The sequence below is a fragment of the Manduca sexta genome, chromosome 21 (assembly GCF_014839805.1).
Source record: "Manduca sexta isolate Smith_Timp_Sample1 chromosome 21, JHU_Msex_v1.0, whole genome shotgun sequence".
NCBI lineage: Eukaryota > Metazoa > Arthropoda > Insecta > Lepidoptera > Sphingidae > Manduca > Manduca sexta.
Genome location: NC_051135.1, coordinates 11,511,094 through 11,538,671, shown reverse-complemented (window position 1 = coordinate 11,538,671; position 27,578 = coordinate 11,511,094). Strand labels below are relative to the sequence as shown.

General features: G+C 34.3%; 1 protein-coding gene across 1 annotated transcript; it reads right to left on the bottom strand.

The window, feature by feature from the left end:
* Positions 1–728: 728 nt before the first annotated feature.
* On the bottom strand, positions 729–26,796 carry LOC115440184 (soluble guanylate cyclase 89Da). Its single transcript, XM_037441085.1, has 14 exons — positions 26,480–26,796; positions 20,029–20,106; positions 19,208–19,953; positions 15,526–15,719; positions 14,277–14,401; positions 8,805–8,936; positions 7,235–7,336; positions 6,372–6,538; positions 5,731–6,007; positions 4,735–4,878; positions 3,404–3,527; positions 2,325–2,434; positions 1,809–1,898; positions 729–1,245 (listed from the first exon to the last, which is right to left on the bottom strand). Exons 1-14 carry the CDS (start codon positions 26,519–26,521, stop codon positions 1,144–1,146), a joined length of 2,433 nt encoding a protein of 810 aa, XP_037296982.1. The 5' UTR covers positions 26,522–26,796; the 3' UTR covers positions 729–1,143.
* Positions 26,797–27,578: the final 782 nt, after the last annotated feature.

Here is a 27,578-nt window from a genome sequence, read left to right as displayed (position 1 = left end):
TTATTATTTAGTATTTTCCAGTGTTTTAATTCTAAAAAAATGTGACATTATTAAGTTCCTTGATCATAGTTTAAAAAGTTAAAATGATAAAAATACTTTTTTTATTGTTCTTTAAACTTAGTGTGTACTAAGTACTTCTATTATCTATAAAAAAATATATGTACTAGGTTTTACCTGTGCTTCTTTATTTTATGAGTAGGCCTCACGATCAACACATCGAACCGATCGATTTTAACTGTGACCACAATGTTATTTCATTCTGCCATAGAAATCCAAAGGAAGGTTGTTAAGAATATACATTTAATATGGAATATAAATAAAGCTTGACCAGGAAAATCATAAATCTAGTCATGAGTAGCTAAGGGTAACATTTTCCGGCACAATATGTAGTATTAATATGTACAATCGGAGGTTCAAAGGCTCAACCGATATTTTTTTCAAAAAAAATTTAACTATTTTAAAAATATATAAAAAAGTGGTGATTTTAAAGATGTATTGGCGCTTGAAAGGCAATTATATCTAAGCGACAAATATACCAAAAATTAATGGAATATCTAACCGACAAATATACCGAAAATGAATGATATAAATATTTTGAATCACAATTTTTTTCTGTATAATTTAATCTAGATTTTGTAGATCTAGGACAATTTTAATAACATTAGACTATATCTTTATAAAATAAAAAGTAGAATTGTTATGAATTTTCATATTAAAACCAAAATTTTAAAGCAAAAAATTACTGATTGTCGCTTAGATATGATTGCCTTTCAAGCGTCGGTATGAAACTGAATGTCGCAAAAAATGTCGCTTAAGTAAATTAGCCTTTTGAGTCGTAATGAAAATTATACTTTACATAATTTACGAAAGAGTAGCCGCCAGGAATCGGGTTTATGAACCCTTCACCACTGCTAGTTATGTTATAAAACATGGAAATAATTTCTTATACTGACAACGTTAAATTTTAAAACTCAAAAGCAATAATGCGCCTCAAAGCAGGGTTTTTATTTTCCTGGTCAGACTGTAACTTTTATAATGGATATTTAAAAACGTCTAATATTTGAGAGAAATCTTAAGAAATATCTAATTTTACATCTTTGAATATTTTCATGAATATAACATCTACTATATGTCATGTTCACATTAGGCGTCGCCACATAAAACCGAAAATAACTGCAGGGCCTCGTCTTGTTCCTGTTCTTCGATTTCGCCTTCTAACCAGAACGTTTCCATCATGCCTTTGCCCTGGAAATTAATAAATCGAAATTAAATGCACACATTTTTAGATCATTTTACGCCTGTATTCATAGACATTATTTATCTAAGGACGGAGCAAAGCTGTTATAACAAGTCTGTTTCTCAGTGCTGACGGCATGGCAGCCTTCGCAGTGCGTAGATATAGGGACGTTGTGATTGGCTAATATTGTTGAATATTGCAGCACTGAGAAACAGACTTGTTATCACAGCTTTGCTCTGTCCTTATAAACGTTTATGAATAAGGGGTTAGTTTTTAAATACTAGATAGTTAAATTGTTACATAGATCTTTCAAAAATACGAAACACGAATTCAACAGATTTAAATTAATTTAATAAATACTTTTTTTATGGCAATTGTACATTATGCCAATTTTCGTTTAGGCAATAAATACTTAATGACTAGGTATAATTATAGTCCCAAATTAAAATTGGCATAATGTACAATTGCTATAAAAAAAAAAAAAAATTATTCATTTAGCAAGCAACAACATCTTTTAATATTAGCCTTTTGGAAACATTTTATAAAAAAAAAAAAAAAAAATCGTATTTACCTTAACTTTGATCAGCCCCCTTTGTCGGAGTCTGAACCTGCCGGCCGGCAGCTCGGCTGCAGTTTTTGCTGATATCTGGATACGACCAGGCTGGAATATTTTTAATAAAAACACAGGTAAGTATCTATGGTAAGTATGTATTGAGAAATCCTTACAGCGTATAAAGTAAAACATGTTTAGCAACAGATTTTGAGTTTCATAGAGATATCAGTAAAAATAGAGAAATAATTCAGTTCTGCATAGAATATTGTAAAAGTATAGGAAAAAAAACGATGTAAAAGTAGTAGCACTGTGTATTAAAGTAGTATCGCATTTTTATATTTAAAAAACACATATAATAAGGGATTTCTATTTCAAAATACTGCTTAACTCTTAATGCTTATTATTGTTTAAGTAATTCTTAATGTTATTATTTCTGTTTTTTTGTTGCAATACAGTTATGATTAATAACTTTTGGAGCACAAAAAGGTAATGTCCAGTCTATAACTGTACTGTTGAACGTGTGTGCGGTCATACCTCCGAGCTGGTCTGCATCCTGCTGGCCGTGTTGACGGTGTCGCCGACGAGGCAGTAGCGCGGCAGGCGCCGCCCCAGCACGCCCGCCACGCACGGCCCCGAGTGGATCCCTACGTACCAATACATTCCGGTAACGGTTTGTTACTACTCTCCCTCTGCTCTAAAATAAAGTTTACGACCGATTCTCAGATCAATTATACCCAAATTTCATAGGAGTCGGTAAAACCGTTTCGGGAGGGTTTGGAGAGTAACACTAGACTTTATATACATATAAGTATAATAAGTATAACTAGCTTTTGCCCGCGGCTCCGCCCGCGTTATAAAGTTTTTCGGGCTAAAGTTTTCCGTTATAAAAGTCATGCTATATATTTTCCCGGGAGACTATGTTCTTCCCGGGGTCTCAAACTGGCTCCATACCAATTTTCATCCTAATCCGTTAAATTCAAAAACTACCCAAGTAGTTTTTGAATTTAACACGTCCAGGCAGACAGATGCAGCGGGGGACTTTGTTTTATAATATATTTTTGTAGAACTTTTCAAGAGGAACAATCCCGTCATACATCATTGTTGCATAACTTTAACCGTTTACGCAACGGAAGCTCTCAAAACTAATAAATTTTCCCCGTTTTTGCAACATGTTTCATTACTGCTCCGCTCCTATTGGTCATAGCGTGATGATATACAGCCTATAGCACTCCACAAATAAAGGGCTATCCAACACAAAACAAATTTTTCAGTTCATACTGGTAGTTCCTGAGTTTAGCCATTACTGCTCCGCTCCTATTGGATATAGCGTGATGATATACAGCCTATAGCACTCAACGAACAAAGGGCTATCCAACACAAAAAGAATTTTTCAGATTGACCCGGTAGTTCCTGAGATTAGCCATTACTGCTCTGCTCCTATTGGGTATAGCGTGATGATATATACCCTATAGCACTCCACGAACAAAGGGCTATCCGACACAAAAAGAATTTTTCAGTTTGAACCAGTAGTTCCTGAGATTAGCGCGTTCAAACAAACAAATAAACAAACAAACTCTTCAGCTTTATATAACAGTATAGATGAGTGTGAGTACCGATGGTGAGCAGCGGCAGCGCGCGCGCGACGGCGAGCGCGGCGCTGGCGGCGGCGGCGGCGTGCGCGCGGCGCCGCTCGGGCGCGCCCGACACCAGCATGTACACCGTGCCCACCGTCTCCACCTGCGCGTACACAACACATACCCAGCCCTGGGCCCTTATTCTGTATGATAGTGTAAACGCGTAACGCGGCCGTGTCATGTTATCTTCGAGAAATTTGCGTGGAATGGTATTCTGTAAGCCAAATTTCTATAGTACTAAACAAGATGCGTTGTTTTACGTGCTCGTTACGCACTGTTAAAATAACGTGCGGGATAGAGACTAAGGCCCCTGGATTTGTAAATAGGCCGTATAGACTGCGGTCTATGGGCAGCAGATTTCAGAGGATTCATTTGTTTATTTAACTTGTTCGGACACACACACTTGCGCAGCTATGTAAGTGCACGTGCGTAGTTGTGTGAGAACGCTGTGTCACACCATACCTCCCATATAAAAGCAACGTACGCCTTTGTTTAATTAGTACGTCTTACGATTTGTTACTATTATCAGTTAAGTACGCCACCGTGTATTAAACGTATTCTAGAGCTTTGAAATACATATTATTCAGTGCCATCTTTGGAGTTTCATTATAGCTAGAGTTGTGACTCCCATACATTACCTTCAAAAACACAGTTAACTCTACAAACTTTAGTGCCTTCCATGATACTAACAAATGGAAAAATATTAAGTATTTAAGAAACCTACATACATAAACCTACCTACATGGAGCGGCGGAAATAAAGTGGCCAAACAAAACACTCGTAAAAAATATAAATCCGGCACTGCGTATACCACCACTACTACTATTTTGTTTTCTACTGGCATTAAGAATAGTAGAAGGGTGTCTTGGCTACAACTTCAGATATTAAAGTCACATGTGTCTTGAAAAAGTTCGAAGCGTAAGTAACTCAAGACAGCTCTCTCTGCGTAGTTACCATCAACAATTAAATGTTTAAATCATTAAGGTATATTTTATCACTTTTCGAACGACCAACGCTGTCCTTCCCGAGACCATAAAAGCTGCAAAGCCTTTGAAACATCAGGAGCAAGATCGAACATAAAAACCGCGAAAATACCCATTAATTTTATATCAAAGCGTAAGTAGTTTCTTTCATGAAGTTTCTGTCAAATTAAAACTTCTGTAAATTATAAATATTGCGTGCTTTTAATAATCATCTATTCAAACTTCTATAATGAACATTAAAGAAGGCATACAAACACTACTCCTAGAAAAATGTAACTCGTATTTGCAAAAAACGACCCAGAAAATGAAATAAATAACGTCATTTACTTTATAAACCCGATGGGAGTCAAGCAGCCTGTCGATCCTGGAGTACACGTCGTTCATGTAGGCGACGGTTTGCATCACGTCAGCCCTCGTGCCCGCCTCCGCGAGCTGCACTCCGCAAAATATTATCGTCACGCTCTCAAATGCCTGCGGAATAATACTTTAGATCAGGGATGGTGAACCTTTAATGGTTGAGGTGCCATTATTTATATTAAATAAAATATATAACGTGCGACCAAGGACCGGTTATATCTATTCAAGTGCTCGTTTTTAGTAATTATTTATATAATGATTTCTTATGTTTACGCGAATGTTAGACATTGAAATTAAACTAATTTTCGGATTCTATCGGACTTCAAGACGCTGTGAGCTCATTCTGCGTAGATCGGACCATCAACAGCTAAATTTTTTTTTAAAAGTTGTATAATTGTAAAATGTAGGTAGATATTATAACTTTGACTTTACGGATGAACAACACCTCAGTCGCCCCCGTGACCATGAAGGCTGCAAAGTCTTCGAAACGTCGGGAGAAAATTAAAATACTAAAAACCGCGATAGAATCCGAAAATTAGTTTAATTTCAACTATTTATATAACCCAACTATATAAATCTTATTTCAAATCAAAATAGACGTTAGAAACCCAAGTTGGAGAAAAGATCAATGAATCTAAAATCTAAACACTTTTTACAATGAAATCGCCACATTGTTGTTCATTGCGTTCTTGTATAATTATATTCCATTTGTTTATTACATAATGCTCAGGGAAATACCTACCTATAATTTATTTTCGTTGCCCGGAAGCCTTTTACACATTAAACCAAATCAAATTATAACATTTAAATGTAACCGTCATTGTTCTCGAATCTTTTGTGCTAATGGCGGGGTATATTGTCGTCTCTCCTGGGTCGCCAACCGACAAAAAAATTATTCCTTTATAGTCGACAATCCACCATGACTTCAACGAAATAAAAGTCAAAGAATATAACCCACGTACTTACTTGACAAGCAGCCATCTGATCCCTCCCTGCCCTTAAATGGTCTGCAATACCCTTAGGTATCATGGAGTATAGCAGCTGATCTCCCCTCTTCTTCCATTGATCAAGCAGTCTGCAAGACTTCTCCAAAGACAAACTCCTGTTCTCTGCCTTTTCGAAGAGCAGTTCAAGTCTAGAAAGATGTTGCCAGCCGTTGAGAAGCATCTCTTTGGAGAGACCATGACCGTTCATATCAGCAAGATAGAGCCCCGCAAGGCGGAGTTCGTCCAGGTCGTTGAAGCTGTAATGTTAAAGATAGGCTTTATTGCAAAATTCATTATGGTGAAAATGAAAATGTAGTAAAATATTAAAGAATTGGTGAAACTATTGGTGATAGCCGTATATGGAAGTGTAGGCTTTGGATCTGGAGATTGGATTAAGAGATTGGGCAGAATTGATAAAGGTTTTCATTTGTGACGTAGTTGTATAGCATTTGCGATACGACACTGCTCTGCGGTCGCGGGTTCGAGTTCCAGGCCGAAAATAATTTTTTGTATGTTTAGGATAAAATAACATTTTCTATCGTACCTGTCTAACCAGTCTTTACACAAACATTGTAATATTAATATTTTTCTAAATAAAATATAGACCAATAATTTACTAACATTGGACTGCAAAGGAAGATGAGGGCATCTATCTCCTCGAGCAGGTATATAGGTCCTCGCAGCAGGATGGAGCGCGCGCCTTGCGAGCCTCGCCGCGCGTCATTCATAGTTCGTGCTCGCCATCTCATTAGCTCTAACTCGAAGATCATTGTCTGCATACAGACCACCTGGAATTTTGTTTATGAAAGAATAGTCGGATCTATATCACTCAATAAAATACTTCTTCCCATAGAAGAGTTGGCAACGCAAAAATCTTCTGTGTTCCCCTGAACTTTGTGTTGTTGAATTTTAGTGATCAATTTGTCCGTTTGTCTATTTTGTAGTAGAAATATATTTTTATTTACATTTTCAAAAGGTACGTATACCGAAATTATCGTAGAATAAAATGTCATTTGCAGTCTCTATATTAAAGTAGAATGCTTTAAATATTGTCTCTTACGCAAAATTATGAGCAATTGAAAAAGTAATACCTACCTAACCTATAATTTTGAGATTTGCTTAATTTTTAGACTTAATACATTACATTACTCACAGCACTATTTACAAGCAAAAAGATGGGCCTACGGCTTTCCGTCAATGTAAAAAAAATATTGATACTTTACATGTTTAAAATTGAATCGAGCGACACGAGTCCTCATTGATAATCATCATCGAGAACAGTAATAATGAAACAACGAATTAATAAATCATATTAATAAAGCAATAAATTAATAAACTCAATTCAAACTGTCTCTTACTCGGGTCGGTAAACGTTCCCCTGGTGATCGTACAATTGCGTGACAAACTTAATTGTCATAGTATTTATTGCTCCCTGTGGGGTGGATATTGTGTTACTGTGTATTATTAAATGTCAATAGTTTTACCTTGTCCCAAGTGAATGACACTTTGGGTTTCCTGAGGCGCAGCACTTCCCCGATGTTTGATTTTTCGATGCGATTAAATGGGCCACCCCACGCCTCTACTAACTGAAATATTGTTTATTGCATTAAAATTTAAATTGGTGTTTCCTCTATTAACTTTTTCATCTCCTTATTAAGTCCCCGAAGAATCTCCTTGTCATACAAATAACATAGTAGTCTATCAGAGTCACTTAGGATTTCAATGTTTTCTTCGTTGTCCAGAGAAATTATATTGCACCTTTGCGATGCATGTCACTATCGCACCCAACACAACTTGAAATTAATGAGCTTTGACGCTCTAAAATTGTAATTATACCAATACAAAACAAATAATCTTGAATGTAAGCATTGTCAAAAAGGAAGACAAACAACATTAATACATTTTCTTAAATCTATTGTGTCCAATGGGCGTCTTTGTCGTTACAAGCGATTTCTTCCAGGAAACTGTTGTATGAAAAGAAATTAAAATCATAAGTGCAAACAGTGGCGTACAACAAGAAGAAAGAAACAAAAGGGAAATAATTCCTATATTAATAATTCCTATATCGAATTAAAAGAAGGTAGTTTAATTTGGAAATTAAATGTTAGAGAATCATTAATGATTTAGCTACTAGTAAGTAATAGTTATTTACTTACTAGTAGCTTAATCATTAATTTTTCAGATTCAAGAGATTCAGATTTTTTTTTAATTATTTCTAACGACAAGTTCACTAAAAAAGTTTTTTCTTCATTGGACTATTAAAAACATTGAAATGCTAAACAATACCTATTTATATGTATCGATGATATTTACTTAATTAATATTCAACTGTTTGCAAATGGAATACTTTTGTATATCGAGTTCAATTTAAACTAATAGTTCATTGGAGTGCCCAATTGAATTCACCTTCTGACGTGATTTAAAACATTCTTTGGTTGGCAGAGCCATTAGTCGGTTGCAAATGTAATCGATGTTTCGCTTTCATTCTATTTTAAATTAATTTATGGGCTCTGGAATTGATTAGAATATTAAGTATGAACGTGGTTTGATGAATTTGACTGTTTTTAATTATCGATCTCAATCCTTTTTTTGATCTACTGCCAAAATGGACCAGTCGGAACAGTTTTTTGACATACCAATATATGATCTCTAGAATCTTCAATTTGATTCTTAGAATGAATCCATCACTATAAGTCATTTGTAAGCATGTCAAAACAATTTTGTTCTGATGGTTATTTTTTTTTAAAATAGATTGAAAAACCATTGGAATAATTTATTGAAAATGGCCGTTATTTTGATTGGCCACTTATCGGGATTGGATCGAAGATAAAGAGACAAATATTTGTTAAAAAAATATCAGAATTCCAGCTTCATAGCCTTTATTTATTCTGATATTAATGTGTATTTTAAGAAATATAATAATTATTAATAAAATAACAATATTTTTTATACCTGTTATTATTAATGATTTTCTATTAATACCCTCTTTATGCAACCACCTGTATAAAAATTATACTTTTATAAAAATAAACAATATGGATTTTGTGAACTTACCTTATCACCAGCCATGAGGATCTTCATTCTGCGGTCCAGAAGAACGCCGAAAGGGAACAGCTGTAACAGAACTGAAGCGGGAACTGATGGTAAAGGGCAAGATATGTTCTTGCGATTCATCAGCGATTGTACCTGGAAAGGTTTAGTAAGATAAAATATAAAGGCAACTTATACCAAGTCATCTTAGAAAGACAGAAAGAAAGAAGAAAGAATCTTTTTAATTCTAATAATTAATATTATTAATTCTTTCTTTCTTTCTTCCAAGTCATTTTAAACTTTGGAAGTAAAGAGCTAAACTAAAAGCCATAAGAGTTATCACACCACATACGTCGTTAAAGTTTAAACTATGAAGTGAGTATTATATAATTTGCTGATGGCAGGATACTTGTATCCACTAGGATAACGATCACCGCACACTGGGTACAGAAACTGCCATAGTGAACCACTTGTGACCTGTTCTGGGATCAGCCTTATATATCCAATTTTAAACTAACCGGCATTACCATTTATTCAACTGTAAATAAAATAACATAGCATCACGCCTTTTTCACTTTCCAGGGGAAGGCACAGGTGTGATCCCACTGAAACGAAACATATATAAATATAAGAACAGTATCTTAACTTCATTTTATAGCGCCTTTAATAGTCTTAAGACAAATAATAGGGCTGTTAATTTGGCGGGCATTGCCTCTGTATATGTAGAAGGCACTTAAAACGTCTAGTATTCTACAATAAATTTACATCTTCAAACGTTATTAAAAGGTTAATTAGGTAGAGATCTTATAATATGGGTGAGATATAAGGATTACGACACTGCGAATGAATCAACCACTAATTAAGTGTATACTCTTAAAAATTTAAATTATTTCTCATTTCTACACCTGTAACTTAGCCATATTTGTCTTGTTTTTATCTATTATAAATAAATCATTTAATAGCTCTTTCCTTAAATTAACGACGGTGAATTATATGCATATTGAAAAAGAATAATGCCAAGGAAATAAAATTAATAACATCTTTTTCATCACGTAGGTGAATAGGTACTTGCACTTACTTATAATATGTTAAAATAAGTTTTATGAATAGTTATTATTACGAAATAGTATTACATCAATAATATACCGACGAACATTTCAAATTAGGCATCTGTTCTAGGAATGTTTCTAAACAGGGAATCTAAATCTAGATTTTTTGCTCATAGCTATTATATTATCCGTATGTACTCGACAAAGGAATTTTCAATAAAAATGGGTCTGAAAGTCTGAAATTGCGGGACAGCGATATGTGACCTTTCGCAATTTATATTAAACCAAGGTCCTTGGACGCAAAGATTTGATCAAATATTTGAACAGAGGACTAGGACTGACGTTTTTGTCTTGAAAGAATATTACACCTATTAAGGAATAACGTCCCGTCATTCGTCGCCAGAATCATCTTGTTCATACAGTTAGTCGCTTATTGAACTCACAAAGAGGCAACGGTCGTATACTACGTCTGACATTTAGTTGCAAATATCACAAAGTAAATCTTCGCGACGGGAAAATCTAAATTATATACAGAAGCACTTATTTCGGAAACAACTACAACATATCCGTCATGTAGCCGCCATAAAGTTCAAGGTCCTGAGACAATAGCTATTGACAATAGTCGACTAATTTGGAAGCACGGCTTACTAACGCATTGTGCTCCAACAGGTGCTATAGTTGTGTCGTTAAAACTGCGTGTGGTCCACACACATATCGATAATTAAATATATCGACGTTTCAAGGCTAATTGCCCTAAGCGACAATTTTGCGACAAAATTTCATACATATTTTAAATTAGCATGTTTTTCTATGCTTTTTTTACCCTAGTTAAAAAATTTCGAAGCAATAATGTCGCTTGAGTCAATTTGCCTTTTAACCGTCGATATACTCAACAGATTGTGGTACATAGTTTGAATATAAATAATTTTGGCATAATGGGCTAAATAATTTTGAAATAAGTGTTTTGTTTTACCGTTCATTTTTCACGTAGGATTGAATTACCATTGAAGAGTCAAAGGAATAAAATGTTTGTGTTCGATTTTTTATTGATAACCTTCTAGCCTGGTGTTATAATTCAATTACTTAAATTAGTTAATGTAATTGTTAACATTAAATCATTCTGAGAATGAATTAAAATAACAGTAAATATGTACAGTTAACGTGTTTATACCAGGATGAAATTGACTCGGATATGATTTCCCGAGAGCGTTCATGTCGTAACTTTGACACGCATCAACATTCGGATACGGATAGCTTTGAACATTGTATCTCTAAAGAAGTCTTTAACAATACAGAAAACTACATTCGTAACTTTTTGATTAATAAATTATATCGCTATACAGTCATTTTGACATGGCGTTACTAAATGAAACCACATACTCATCTATTTGGAAACATCAGTTTACAATAAGTTACTTAAGCCGTAGATGTAAAATGGAAAAGTGTTAGTTTCAAACAAAATAAATATTAATAAAAAGTAATTTTAATTTTACGCGCCCTAATGCCTCTACTACTTCTCTAAGAAAATTAGTTGCAGCGGCAACCCTGTATAATGTATATTAATGTGTTGTTTGTGGACTGCCGAGAAGGTCCGCAAGTTCAAATCTAAGGCTCACAATCAAACAGATGTTTAAATAAACCATGAAAAATGTTTTATGACAAACCCCGCGTTTCACTTTGCGCACATAACCAGAAGGCATTGGATGTTAAGTCTTATAAAACATCATATGATTGTCGGTTCAATGTTTTTAAACTGGAAGAAGAAAGAGCATGCGTTATGTTAGTTGGTGGCAGAAATAGACTTTGCACCTACAAAGACGAACTTGTGAAATACCAGAGTCATACCACCTAGGAAACTAACGAAATCTATTATTTATTAACCTGCTGAAAATACCTGCTCCTGTAAACGAGTCTTTATCGGACCATCTAATTACTTACAGGTATGTTAAAAGGGTTTGTACACAACCAATTCAATAGAAAGTACAACACAAAAGGCCTCTTACATAATTCACTTTCAGTTGTGCCGGCGACTCCGTAAGCATCGAGTTTTAATAATATAAGTTACTTCCTCCGTATCATGATATTAGTTGATAACTTTTAAACCATAATAAATAAATATAAATAATAATGTCTCCGATATTGAAATATAAGTTTTCTTCTAAATGATTAATAGAATATTAGCGTATTCTAAACACGCGTTTTTTTTTGTATCAGGCTATTAATCTGATTTAACAGCCGTTTTTAATAAACAATCCCAATCTCAATCTTCAATCCGTTTCCGAGAATGAACCAATCAAAATACCTCATTTGTAAGCTTGTCAAAAAAATTATTAGTCAAATTTTGAGATAGATCGAAAAAAAGGTTTAGAATCGTTTATTGAAAATAGACGTAAACTCTAAAATGGTAGAATCTATTTTGACGTGTGCAAATGTTGAGTTCTCTGGGCTGAATCTTATTTTAGAAGAGTTACGTAGCAGAAGTTGCGAATAAATCCTTGTAGGTTATACTGCCTCGGTGGTGTAGTTGTATTGCATGTCCGGTACAATAGCGCTCTGAGGTCCTGGGTTCGAATCCCGGGTCGGGCAAAGTGATATTTGGGTTTTTCTGCTCAGTATCAGCCCGGAGTCTGGAATTTGTGCCCGATATGGCGATAGGCTCGCCCCTGTCACATCATGGGACGGAACATACTTGGCGAAAAGTGGGTGCCCTAGTTGCGCCTCTTGATACCCCTTCGGGGATAAATGCGTGATGTTATGTATGTATGTAGGTTATATTCATGGACTTTCATTAACATAGCAGTAAATTCGATATCGAAATCTATTCAGCCATTATTACATGCGCAAACAAATTAAACCCAGACTACTGTTTAATACATGTATAAAGACATTATTCCATTCCGGCCTTTTACTTGTTTATTCACAATGCCTTATATTGGGCTGAATATCGGCCTTTGTGTAAACAAGATTTCCATAACCAGTAATAAATTGGTCTATGAAAATATCTAACTTGTATACGTCAGCCGAGAAACTTTTGTACATTGGACAGGCTTATTGACTCCTGAGACGCAATCATATCTAAACAACAAATATATTGAAAAATAATTATATGAATATTTGTAATTGCCAGATTTTTTTTGCGTCGTTTGATCTATATTTTGTAGCTTTAGGATCATTTTACTATCATTATTATATGTTTAATTTTTATAAAGTTAGTGAGTTAGATTGTTATGAATTTTCTTATCAAAAATTTTGAAATCGCCCAACACAAAAGTTTACCGATTGTCGCTTCGACGTGAGCCTTTCGACGTTGTAATGATTCTTTAAGCAACTTAATGGAATTGTGAGCAGGAAACCACAGCATTTTTTTAAGTATTTATTTTGGAAACAAATATAATAAACCATGTTTAAAGATAGATAAATAAAAATTAATTTACCAAAGCAAACACAGTTTTCACTAATAGGTGCATAGAAGAAAGTTATGTTTATAGTTGAATACTGACATAACTATTTTTACAAAGGTTTTACTATCGAATACTAATTTATTAATCATAAATGGCAGAAATGGAACATATTATTAAAATACTGTCAATACATGTAACTTAATAATATTTCTTAGACAACACAAGTTGGTTAACCAGGTAGAAAAAAAAAACCGTAAACTGTACTATACCTAGACCATTCACCCCACGCATACGCGTCTTATCTCTTAAACTTATTACGTATGATTCCATAACAACAGTTGTTATTGTTACAACAGAATTGCAATGTTTCCCATGTAATAGGTCAGTACTCGGTAGTAAACAAGGTCTTTCGTGTTTTTCATTTCTATTTATCTTCCTATTTCTATTTTTACGAATGACATTGTACTTACTTTCGGCTAAACTAGTTCTCCATGTTTCCCAGTATGTATTATATTATTCATAATACTTTTATTCTAAAGAGAATATTTTTTTTCCTTTTTGTGGAAAGTACTGTAACCAGAACAGACTTCAATACTTGCTCAATCCACTTACGTGAAAATGATGTTAATTATTTATCAATTAGGGCATAGGTTCCCAAAATATTTGTTGCCAATCCACCCAGTCGCCTAAAAGAGAAATTATATTGGACACGAGACATGTCGCGTGACGAGAGTAGATTACCCCTTGACAGTTGATAGAATTATGCCGGCCTGCTGAAACCCGATATACACAGGCTGATCCCGGAACGTGACCCACGTCAGCCACTATGGCGGGTTTGAACACCTTGTGTACGGTGACCGCTACCCAGGCGTATAAAAAATATATCATACCTCCAGCAATGAGACAATGTTAACAGGTTAGATATTATTATAACAAAGTATATAGACACCTACACTTGTAGTAAAGTCGGTGCTACAAGATGACTCAAAGGCTACAAAAGCTACTAGAGCTACAAAAGCTACAAAGGCTATAAATTATCCACTTACGTAATCACTGTTGTCGAACTCCAAACGAAGCACCGCCACGTAGTAGTTCCCCTCCATAGATTCCTTAACCACGGACACTTTCAATTTCAGCGAGAATATATCTTCAGCAATTTCGTACAGCTGACCTGGGAACGTAATTGGATTCTTAATACTCTCCAGGTTTATATTAAAGCTTTATGAATAGGTAATAAGATTTACTTTCCTTTATTTTTGCTGAATTCTAAGGAGGCTTTTAGCTTAATTAATGAGATGTGTGGAAGTGAAATGTTTAGATAATAAGTTTGTAATGAAATCGTTACAAAAATAAACTTAGAAACTAATTCTTTCATAATTTATTTAATACGACAATACCGTCCTATAGTCAAATCAGTACAAATGGTTCGTGTGTTGCCTGCACTTACAGAAAAATTAGCTTTTTTTGAAGGTCAATTATTAGTTTCTTTCCTCACACAGGCCGGTAACAAGCAAACTATTGTTTATAGATCTCCACAGTAAAAAACAAAACACAAGTTCAAGAGAATGGTGGATGGTGGTGAACTGGTGTTGTAGTTGTATTACAGTACGACTGTGTGTGAGGTCTTGGGTTTAATTCCCAAGTTGAACAGCTGGAATATGGCGATAGGCTCGCCCCTTTGTTTGTGTGCGTGTTAGTATAGTCGTATGTGTGCGCGTGTGCGTGAAAAGAAATTATGGAGTGGTAGACGTTTTTTTTGGTTTCGGTATATGCGTAACGGTCAAAAATATCAATAAACTATTCTTACTCATGTTACATATTTCTATCATATTATGAATAACTGACATGCAACTTTAAGTAATGAATGTGTACTGACATCTGTGTACATCACGCTATTCGTTGTATAATGGATTACATTGCACGGGTAGGCGCGGCCAATAAATTAAGTCTAGATAGATCCAATGACTATTAGACCAATTTAATAAAGAGCTATTTAATTAAGGTCGTAGTATCAACTACATAAATTAAAATGTAAAGCAAAAATTTAAAATGAGCTTAATTGACGAAGTAAAGATGCTTATTATGGAGAACTATTTTTACATTTTTATTGCCTTAGTAGTAAGCGGTTCGCCTGATAGTTAAGCTTTCACCGCTCATAGATTTATCAAATTGTAAACTTTAAACTTAATCAGTTTCTCATTAAACTTTTACGTAATATCTACCAATACCTTATTTCTTCGTGGCCTAAAAGGTACCAGGATTAATTTCCTGGACATCAAAATAAATTTAACGTACCCATAAGATAATGTGTGAATCCAGTCCTGCCGCTGCTGTAGACCAGCTCAGCGCCGTGTCTGTGAGCGCGCGTGAGCTGCATGCTCGGAGACCGCATCCTGGGGAAGGTGTAGCGCATGCGCTGGTGGATGTTGTCCACAGACTGCAGGAAGGTGCAGAAGTACCGGCCCGTCGCTCGGATCATTGTGTCGTACCTACGAGTATTGTTAAAGAAGAGTTAGGATTCTATGCGTGATCATGCTTTATGGGAACGGTAAATTTACATGAAATAAAAATATTTGTAATAATTTAGGTATGTCGGTAAGAAACTAGGAGTCTTTATATTATGTTCTGAGAAAGATTTTAATCGTCTTATGTTGCTACTGCAAAACTATGAAGAACTTTGTAATATCATGGTTCCTAAGTAAACAATCGTATCTAAAAAAAAACTTTTTTAACGTTCAGTTATCTAGAAACTGTTTATTACTAAACCCATTTAAGTAAAATTAATAAATGAAGACTTTGTATAAGGTGCGATAGTTTACTTAGGAGCTATCGATATAAGAATAAAAACATAAAGTTAGTCTTTGGTTAGGATAAACGATGATGAATCCGAACATTTGTTAGAGTAGGGTCTTTGTGATACTTTCGGAGCAGTATCGTATCGTTTCTGATATATCGTTGTCGATTTTGGGAGTAGAAGTCCAGATCCATACTTTGAAAATAAATATGTGCCCATGTATTGATAATAATTTTTCCTATCAGGCGAGCAATTTGTTTATATAGGTACTTCTTTTCCGTTTTCCCTTCGGTGTATAATAAAGGATCACATCAAGTAAGTAGATTATAATGCGAAAATAAAACTGTCCAAAAAGAAGTCCGTGTTATCGCTGAAGGCTTTTATATTGATAAGGGTAGAAATTTTATATGACGTTGGCCGATACCCATGTTACTACAAGTTTGAGTTAGAGGAAAGAGATAAAATCTTGCACATCGATTATTCTCGAGATTGTGTGAGGGTACATGTCGATAGTAATTGCAGAACTGTTTAATTGCTTTTCCTAAAATTTTAGTAACCGACTTCAAAAAAATGAGGAGGTTATCAATTCGACGTGAATTTTTTTTTTATAAGTCTATATTTTTATGTAGCTGTGATACAATTGAATATTTAAATTAACAACTTGTTTATCTCACAGTAGCAAAACAGCTCATAAATAGAAATAAATTAATGTATTTCGTGTTTGAAGTAGAAATAAATAATGCGGTTATGTCTATCTGACGGACTCTCATATAATCCTGGAATATTGAATTCATTAATAAATATTGCCTAGAAGAAATGAAATTACGAATATATGAATATTTGTATGGACCTGTAAAAAACAATAAATTGTAAAACTGGTGTATTTGTTCGAGAAGGGAGTAGGGTTCGCCCTTGAAATCGAAACCTACGAATATAATTCCTCCTTGCCTCAATAAAATTCTATTGCCGTCTTTATGTGCAGTAGCGAAATCCAACTTCTACAATCCGTAACTTGAAGTGAAATCCTTACATAATTTCGGTTTTAGAAACTAGTGAGTTTATTAGTTTATAATTCAAGAAGTACGAAAACCAGCTTTAGAGTCTGATGGAGGATTTAAAATTTATCATTTGGGTATTAGGATGTAATTTTTTTATTTGCATTGAATGATATTTTAATTTTTTTATTGTAATACGAGTATGCCATTCACTTGATGATAAGCAATTATACCCATAAATAGTAGCAACACCATACAGAACTTTGATTTACAAAGTGCTGCGTGGCATTCCATTGCGCTCGTCATCCTGAGACAGATGTTAAGCTTCATAATGCCTAGTTATTATACTGGTTATAATGTCCTTCAAACTGAAATATATCAAAATATACACTGCTGCTTGGTGGCAGAAAAAGACATTGCGGTCGTACCTGGTGGTAGGATATATTTTATATACGTCCAGATAGCGACCATACACAAGTTGTTAAAACTTACTATAAAGGCCCATGTAATACATCAGGTGCAGTGGGGACACTAGGTTAACACCTAAAATTTGCTTAGCCGTCACATAATGCAATAGACGACTAGCATACGAACCATTGGGACACGAATTTCAATCCTAGACCACTCTCGTAAGATCATTTCAAAAGAGTAAAATAAGAAAAAAACAGAATTCTAGTGAAAACTAATATAGAATAGCTAAGTCCGAGAAACCACAATGAATTAGGAAACAGAAAATATCGGTGTGATTGTATTAAATAAAAATACAAAAATAAAAATATGTAGTTTTATAAACAAGTTAATAATACAAAAACGCACTATGCTATCTAGTATCTATTGACAAACTTGTGACCTAAACTGCTTCAATAGTAATTGAATGGATATTGGCTGATTTTCACGCATCGGTTTTGAGTGACGGTTGTTATTATTATGGCCTCTATATAAATTGCTTTGGGATGTGATGTGCTTTACGATCGTCCGAAACAGACGGGCAATTCTTTATCTGTAGTTTGATGGGTACGAAACATTTCCAATCTCTTTTTTCTGATTTTATCACGTATTCGCTCGGCTATATTTTGGTTCTTTACATTCCATAAATAAGTTTTGTTTATTTTATAGAATTTAACATTTTTGTCTTTGATAATTAATACTTTTTTCAGAGATGAAAGTAGACATAGTAAGGAAATTTACATATGTGAGGATTGTTTCATAATAATTTAGAAATTATGTAAAATAATCTTTATAATTTAATACAGGTCCCATAATATTTTAGCATGATAAATTGTCCCCAAAATCACGATCATTGTCTGTGACGTATATAAAAATTGATAGTGTCTTCTCATTGGATTAAAAACCAATTTATTTGCATCTAAAGTTACCGTTAGTTAGGAAAGAGGAAACAGTTGACCATTAACAATATTGAACCTTCAACGAACATCACGCTCTAGAAATACTCTATTGACATGTTGAAATAACCTAAATGATTATATGATAGTTTTTTTGTAAATCTTTATACGAGCTCGGGAAAACGAGCCTACTGCACCTGATGGTAAGCTAAGTAAGATCCATAGAGAATGTCGACTGACGAGAGGTGATACCGCAATGTAACACTGACATGGATCCCTATGGCAGGTTTCAACACCTTGTGCACGGTAGACGCTATCCGGGCGAATGGAAAATATATCCTACCGGCAAATTATCATTTTGTATTTTTCATTTGTTATGAAGGTTCTTTTTGAGGAACCGTAAAAACAAACTCAAGTCCTTGGTGTTGTATTAACAAGAGACTTCTTTCATATTGGTACACAATGTATACGCCTGAGTTTTTACCCGAATATTTTAAGTTACGCCGAACCACAACACGCCTGGGGATAAATGTGATATGAACGATGTCAGTGGAAAAAAAATATTAAAATGGAAATCATGTCAAATTTCAAATATGGAGTTAGCAGGTCACAAAATCAAGAGTAATGGCGTAATATTGTTATATTTAGTTCCTTAGCAACACGTAGAATTTATTATATTACACGTTCGTAGCAACACCGAGCTGGTGACTAATGGTTATTGAAAAATGTTGGCAACCGCTACGCGGGATTAGGTTTTTACGACGGGATATTCGCAGGTATTATATAAATTGCTGCCATTAAATATCGTTCTTATTTTAACGTCTATGGGATAGAGAAGTACTTACCCATAATTACTGAAGAATTTTACGAAGCATCGGCCAAAGAAATGCATAACCTTCTCCGGCGTTGCAAACTTTTCTCTCATAAAGTTCAGTTTCTCTCCAGACACTAAACCGATACTGTTAAGCCGTTGTCTCGATGGTACCAACGATCCACGACGTCTGTACACGTCTAAAGCAACAGTGCAGCTGCTCTTCCGTGGTGGCTTCAATATAGAATTTCTCTTACTGTTATCAGACTCTGGAGAATTCGGAATTTCAGCATTCGGTATTTCAGCATTCGGCATTTCAGCATTAGGCACCGAGTCTTCAGTATTCGGAACAGTCTCACTCTCAACGTGACTGCATTCAGGAATGGACTCTTCAATCGATTCCTTAGCTTTATGCTCTTCCAATTTAATGCCCAGACTCCTTCTCTTAAAATCTCTCTTAACAATCTCAAGTTCTTTCCTCTCGTTGATTCTATCAGATGACATTGTGACAGAAGGTCGTATCTCCTCAGTGGAGTTGTAGGAATCTATTTCTTTCTTAGTAACAGCTGTCAGAACGTTAGTTGCTGTGAAGGGACATTTGAAGTTTTGAGTTCTGTTGTCGGCGTGGACTGAGGCACTTCGCCAGCTGGGTTTGGATTTCAGTGAGGTTTTCCTTGGCGCTGGACTGCTCGGTCGCGATGTAGCTGGGCTGTTGGGATCTATGGAGAGAAGGCGAGCTAAGGCGCAAGCCAGTCGAAGCATGAGGGCGTCTGGGTATTGCTGTGAACAAGGACTTTGGTCAACATACATATTCGGTATTTAGGTGCTGCTTAAGACGGTAGGTGTATTTCTTACCTGTGTAGCACTGAAGACTGTATTCCTCGCCCCCGCTTCTCGTAGTATCGTTTCCCATATATCCTCACCACATTCTTCCTGTAGGTAAACAAAAAGAGAACACTAAAATCATATTCAAAATAAAATTTTTTTTAAGGAAAAGAAGACATAAAAGAAGAATGATTTTTTATTTATCACTGGTGAAATAATTTATTGCAGCTTAAACGTCGATAAATCCTACTTTCTTTAATGGACTAATTGGATTTTGTAAGAGGTCAAGATCAACATAAGTTTGTACCAAAGTTTCTACAGCTGGGCTCACATTTATCTTACTTTTATACAATTTATGGTAATTAAGAACGTGCCTATTAGACGTTTTAGTTTTGCTTCGAAACTTCAAAGTTAGAGCAACTTGCTTTATTTGAAACGTGTAAAGTAATTTAATGTACGAATCTCAGTTTTTTTTTTATATAATTAATCTTAGTTTTGATTAAAGAATTTAACTCTTAATTCTTCTGATTTAAAGATTTTTACATTTTTATCCGTGACGTAAACTCAATTTTTACCTTCTTTTTAATACTATAAAAGGTTCGCCACCACGCGGTGGTGTGCTCAAGTTTTTTGCCGGCTATTAGAACTGCCGATACTAATCGAAATATTTATACCAGAAGTGAGATATACGCTGCCAAGTATTTTAAATATTACAATAGCTTGGTTTATAACATTTATTTTCGCGAATATACTGTAGGTTTTTTTGAGGCTCCTATTATTCACTGGTAGTAGATCTCTCATATGTGGGAATCTGCATGGGTAGGTACCACCGCAATGTCTATTTCTGCTGCCAAGCAGTAGTGTGTAGTCACTGTTGTGTTCCAGTGTAACTACTGGACATAATGAGACTTAACATCTCATGTCTCAGGATGGTGAGCGCAGTGGGATACCAACCAATACTTTGTAATTCAAGATTTTGGTTAGTGTTTCTACTGTTTATGGGCCGTCGTATACCATCAGGCGAACTGCAAGCTTGTTTCGTCATTCAAAGCAATAAAAAGAAAGGTTTCGTTTACATACTTGGTTCAATTAAATTACTACAAAACAAAAAGTTTGCGTAATTTCTGTACCACAGACGCATCAAACTCATTAACTTTAAAGGGTAGGCTGGACAAGGGTTGCGAGGGACAAGTTATGTTATGACAAAGGTCACTTCACTTATCTAGTTAAATGGACCTAAACGGGGACCAGGAAGTTGTAAATTCGCACAGAAACTCTTTACATTTATATTATATTAAGTAATACGTTGCCATGTAGGTACTGTTCGAATATACAATATTATATATTTTTTCCTAATGGTAAAGCCATGAATGCCTATGGGCCACAATAGCTATAAAAATGAATCTACAAGTAAGGTCAGGGGTCTTATACCGTCTACGGTGGCAAATACGTCTTTTTGCAGTTACGGGCTGTATTGGTAAATATGATTTTTTTTACTCTTACTTTTACGCCTATCAAAGCTGCCTTTGATTAGAATGCCCGTAATTGCAAATTAAAATCGATCTGTAGTTGTGGACAGAATAGAGCACCCTAACCTTACTAATTATAAATAATTTCATAATGATATCTTGTGTTTACGCGAATGTTAGACGTTGAAATAATTGAAACTAACCTAATGAAAAAAACCTCAGTTCGCTTTGTGACCATGACGGCTGAATCTTCGAAATGTCAAAAAAAAATTATACTATAAAAACCGCGGTAAAATCTACAAAAATATGTTATAGCATTCTTTAAGTTTGCAAAAGGATATTAAATCTTATAAAACTCAATAATTATTGATTACAATAACCTTCAAAACGAAATACAACAGTTATTCCTGTAGCTTAATGGCGGAAATAGATAATGCAATGCACTACGGGAGACACATATTTCAAAGCCCATAGACCTAGTAACTGATATTGAATACGTTTATATAGATTACGAAGGAATTCGTAGGAGTTATTTCGGAAACAATTATAACATAATAGTTTCGTAGTTATTTAGCTCGATCAAACACGATAACTAGCGGGATCATTGTTTTTAATTACGTGTTAGTTAATCAAGCTATAGTTATGTTGTTGCTATGGCACAAACATCTAGCCACAGGCAACGTGGGCTTGAAAATTATAAAAGACTACAAGATTAATGATAAAATAATGTAAATTGTATAAAGTTATCCCTTTAAAAAAAAGGCTGAGATGCTTGATATTTCTTTTCTATTGTTTTACGGTATATATATTTTGATGTTTTTTTAGCTTGACCTGGATAATTTTATAGACTTTGGGAAATACGTCGTAGTTAATGATCCTGATTATAATGAATTGATTTTGTCCGAAATGATTTTGGTGTTCTATTTTCAAAAAATAATGTTATAGCTCGGAATTTAAGAGCTTGGTCCTATTATGTAAATTTATAGGAATATCAAAAAATCATATTTTTTATTATAGCTAAATCAGTTTAATTTGATTGTAATACATACATCAAAAACATAGTGTACCACAAATTTAAAAAACAATGTCATATGAAAATAAACTGAATTGGATTTGTATTAAAATGCAAATCTCTGAAAGCGAACCTTAAATTAATTAAATCTGTGAATGAACGGATTATGTTAAGCTGGAAAATTAAGGAGACTCCACGTTTATGTCGAATTATAACCTAAATCCGTGTAAAACGTTTCGAACAATATACGTCGTATTCAAACACGTATACTGGTTTATACTTTGTAGGACTCTTTTTTCTAGAGACGGATACTCATAAAATACGCTAGTGCAAGTCAATTGTCAAGTAAAGCGCATCGTGGTCCCAATGTTGGCACTACACACGTATTCGTTAAAATACTTACACCTTTTAGGCAAACCAATATCGACTTTGTTGTATTGGCCAAATAACGCAAACATTTGCTCAAATACGCCAAGTGTAATGCCAGCATACGATGTTTGAACGTATTATAGGTGCGTTGACTATGGCATTGTAGGACTGTATTAAACTCGTACTAACAAAAAAAAAAAAAAAGAAAAAAAGCGGCGATAGCCTAGTTGGTTGGAACGGACTGCCGAGACGAATGTCCGCAAGTTCAAATCCCAAGGGCACACACCTCTAAAATCATGACTTTTCTAAAATCATGTGTGTATTCTTTGTGAATTTATCGTTCGCTTTAACGGTAAAGGAAAACATCGTGAGGAAACCTGCACATCTGAGAAGTTCTCTATAGGAATTTCGAAGGTGTGTGAAGTCTACCAATCCGCACTAGGCCAGCGTGGTGGACTAAGGCCTAATCCCTCTCAGTAGTAGAGGAGGCCCGTGCTCAGCAGTGGGCAAGTATATAATACAGGGCTGATATTATTAACAAAAAATGTATTAATTATTGTATTAAAATACGGTATTGGATCTTCAGCAATAGTGTACAAAATATGGCGATAAGCTTACATGATGACCGAATATCGAAGTCGAATATCTCGACGCATTTCTTGTGTCTCTACCTAACCCTTGCGATAACGTCGTGAGCTTATATATGAATAGATAAACTTAATAAACGCAAACGAACCCCAGCTGGTACAGTACACGGATTCTGTACTTTAATTTAAGGACAAACAATAAAATGTTTACCCAATAGTGTATGCACAGAGTAGTTTAACGGATTTAAAATTAAGCTCTGGGTAGGAGGTTAATAAATTTATAAATATACGTTGATTTAGCTTAAAATAAACATTTGGCAAACATCGGTTGGATGTACCTATTTATTTAAGACACTTTTATTTTAATTTTATTTTGGCTTATTCGGGGAGCTTACGGCAAATTTTACAAAATAAGTTACAACTTAAATTACAATACCTACAACAATAATTGTAAGTAAGGTTATACAATTCAGTTTTGACATTTGAATTACTGGGTTGTCTCTAGACTTAAAAATCTCGATTCCGAAAATACGTTAACTGTTTACGAATCATTATTAATGCCCCGAATTAATTTAACAGAAATAGTTCAGTAGTCCACAGCTATTTTCGTTTCAAAAATTACATTCTTTCCTACAATCTTTAAGGTTGAAACTCGTTTACTTTAAAAGGTCACGTGATATTACAATGGACGGAAGATGACCTTTAATGTGAAGATCAAATCTTTAAATAATCCTGAATAATAGGAAAGGTTCTTTTCACTCTGTTAAAGGTAAAAGTATGTCGTTAAGGTAGATCAGAAATGATTTAACATTCGATAGTTATTTTCGAGAACTTTTTAGATTAATATTGTAAATATTGCATTTGTTAACAAGGTAGTCTTTGAAACTACCAAACGGATAGTAAAGTGTATTGGTTAGGTAGCGTAGTTGTGAGAGGAATTAGGCTTTAGTCCACCACGCTGGCCTAGTGCGGATTGGTGGACTTCACACACCCTCAAAATTCCTGTAGAGAATTTTTCAGGTATGCAGGTTTCCTCACGATGTTTTCCTTCACCGTTAAAGCAAGCGATAATTCACAAAGAAAGTGATGTTTGTGAGGTTGTCATTATATTAATATATTATTTAACTAAAGCTATTTTAAATTAATCTTGTTGAACCTAAATAAACTGCACCAAATAGCTCATGAGACTCCAAATAATCCTAGCTTCGTAACATCTGTTCAAAATGAGAACATATGTTGGAAATTTGTAGTTTCTACACTATATTTTCCGTCGTAAACTACTTGGACTTTCGCACATGCAGTGCAGATTGCACATTGTCCGCGGACGGTGCACTATGAAGCGGGTGATTTGTCTATGTAGAGACGGTTATATGGTAATGTTGATAGGAGTGATATAGTATCTCTGGTTAAAATGAGGCTACAAGCTCCTAAGTTATTTTTATATGTATACAAAAAAAAATGATTAAACATTTGGTGAAATGAGGTGCGATAATTCATGGTTCCTACTTTATTTATCTTTGATTATTGAAAGTTTTTAGTAAAAAAGACAATAGACATTACATCGTGTGATGTATATAACTTAATTAGTGCAAAAAAATTTACATAGAATTCCATAATAGTTAGACATCAGTGGTGAAGGTGAAGGATCTATATAATTCGATTCCTGCCGGCTTCCCTTTATATAGGATTTATGTAGAATCTATTATCACTAGAACGATTTGCAGACCGTATCCATGTATATTAGTACCTATACGTTGTGTCGGGTTCCTTTTGCAAATATTCACCTATCGCCACTGTTAGCGAGATGTAAAGAAAACCCACACTATTTCTTAACACATTAATGTTGGAGAGTTTAAAGGTATCGCGATAATTTTAAATATCTGCGTTCCGAATAAAGTTGAAAATTTTATATGCATTTTCGAAGTACGTGTCTTATTAAAGTTTATGAAATATTAAGTAAAAAGTTAGTTTACATTGTACAGAACTTTTGTACATACAATACTCGACACTGTTCTAAGAATAACATTACATACACATGTATAACAATACGCCCGCATTCCCAAAGATGTAGGCAGTGTTGCATAGTAATATAAAATGCAGTGATAAAATGCTTCAGTTATAAAAGCGAATTTATTTAAGTAATAATTAAATATTCTCATGTATCTTTACTTGTCATAAGCGTAACTATGTTTGCCTACGTGATAAATAAAGCATTTTTTTTATAGTCGATAACATTTCGCAGAGCTTTTTTTCATCCCATGAGTCTATCACGTGTGTTATTCAAACATTATTTCGAAACACAATTGATTGCCTTATACGAGAATCGAATTGAAGACCTTACCCGTGTCATCTCAGCATCTAACATTAAACCTGTTGTGTTTCACAAAGTCGATTCCATCATAAACGCAAATCATTAATTTACTGCACAACGTAGACTTAACACTTCAAAGAATTAAATTTAGGACTCCTCGTTTTTCAAACATCTATTGTGCTATCATGATCATAAAAAATCAACTATTACTGAAATTAAATTGATGACTTTGTGCTTGTAAACTAAAGTTTGTTACTTATAAAATATATAGGCGTGTTGGTGAGCGATTAATATTTTTTTGGTGAAATCGTAAAAAATGTTTCCTTTGTTGTTTGCACGGGTCGCCCCTAATCTTTATGCGCCATTTATTTCGAATTAGGCGATTACTATAGAAAGCTGAGTTTTCTTCAAAGGCTTTCTTATTGCCCATAAATATTCGATAAAGTCAAAGTACAGCTCATTATTTTCGCTATGCTATTACCGATTTCACGAGCAGTGAAAAGAGGATTTATCACAATAATAATTTTACATTATATTTTTTAAATGGAAATAATAATTATACGTCATGGGTTATTTATTTGTTATTAAAAAAAATGTCATAAAATAACATACCTATATTTCCATATAAATCAATTACTTATTTAAACAATATTTAAAAAAAAATTACATGATTACTGGTTGATTAAAATCATAGACTCGAAATGTGAAAATAGCTTATTTAAATTACACTTACCACTATAAAGTGTTGGACGCTTTCCAACAACCACCCGTACATGATGAGACAATGTATTTTTTATTATACGAGTTAGTATAATCGGCTGTCCAATTTATCCATTAATAAATAGAGCAGACAAATTAAAAGTACTCATACAATTCACGCACTAATTAAATCGCAGCCATTCGTTATTTTTTTATCTGTTCGATATTTGAAAACTGTTCGAAATTTAAATTATTGAATTGACAACAGCCATAGATAATTCCAAGCGTTCAATAGGTATTAGTGTTAAAATCTCTTTGATGGGAACACCTGACGTATTGCCTGCAAGGCTTTCGCGGTGGTACTGAGCGTATGAAGGACTCGGCACTGTTTAGTATTCTTTACGACATCCCTTATTTGACCATGGTGTTTTGCTAAACTTTTCTTTTCAAAGGTATATGGTTAGATTATATAAAAAATAAATGGAAATCTTTGGTTCGAATTGACATTATTTGGCTTTGTTTACCACATTTCCGGGTAAATATTTACCGTATCAAATGTCTTAAAGGGAAGGATGTTTTTACGTTACGCTAACAGTTTCTGTTATTTATTGAAAAGAAACAAAAAGTTAGTCTGACGGAACGTTTCGGTTACACAAAGGTTTTATCGCTTAATGTTATTACTACTTATGCAATGGAGTCTTGATAGCTGGTCCAACACAGTCTAAGTAAAAAATATTGCGAGTAAAAGAGTCCTCATTACAGCCCTGCAATAGAAATGCACAATGCACAATCGGGTATATTAAAAAAACAAAATCACGTCGAATGAATAACCTCTTTTTTTAAGTCGGTTAATAATTGTCATTAAACATTTTATAACGTATTTTTAAGTGTGGCGTAAAAATCTGTTCTTACCTCTAGCAATAATTTACAAAATCTGGCCCCAAACAAAACGTTTTATTAGTTCATATTAATTATAAGTTCAGCCAGGAATAGTTAGGAAAACTCCGATTAACAAATATTATAAAGTGGTTGTCCAGTTGTCGAAATCGATCGTCGAATGCAATATATTTGTAATACACACATATACTACATAAATATATTTTTTTTGCACTCGTATATATAAAAGTTAATTA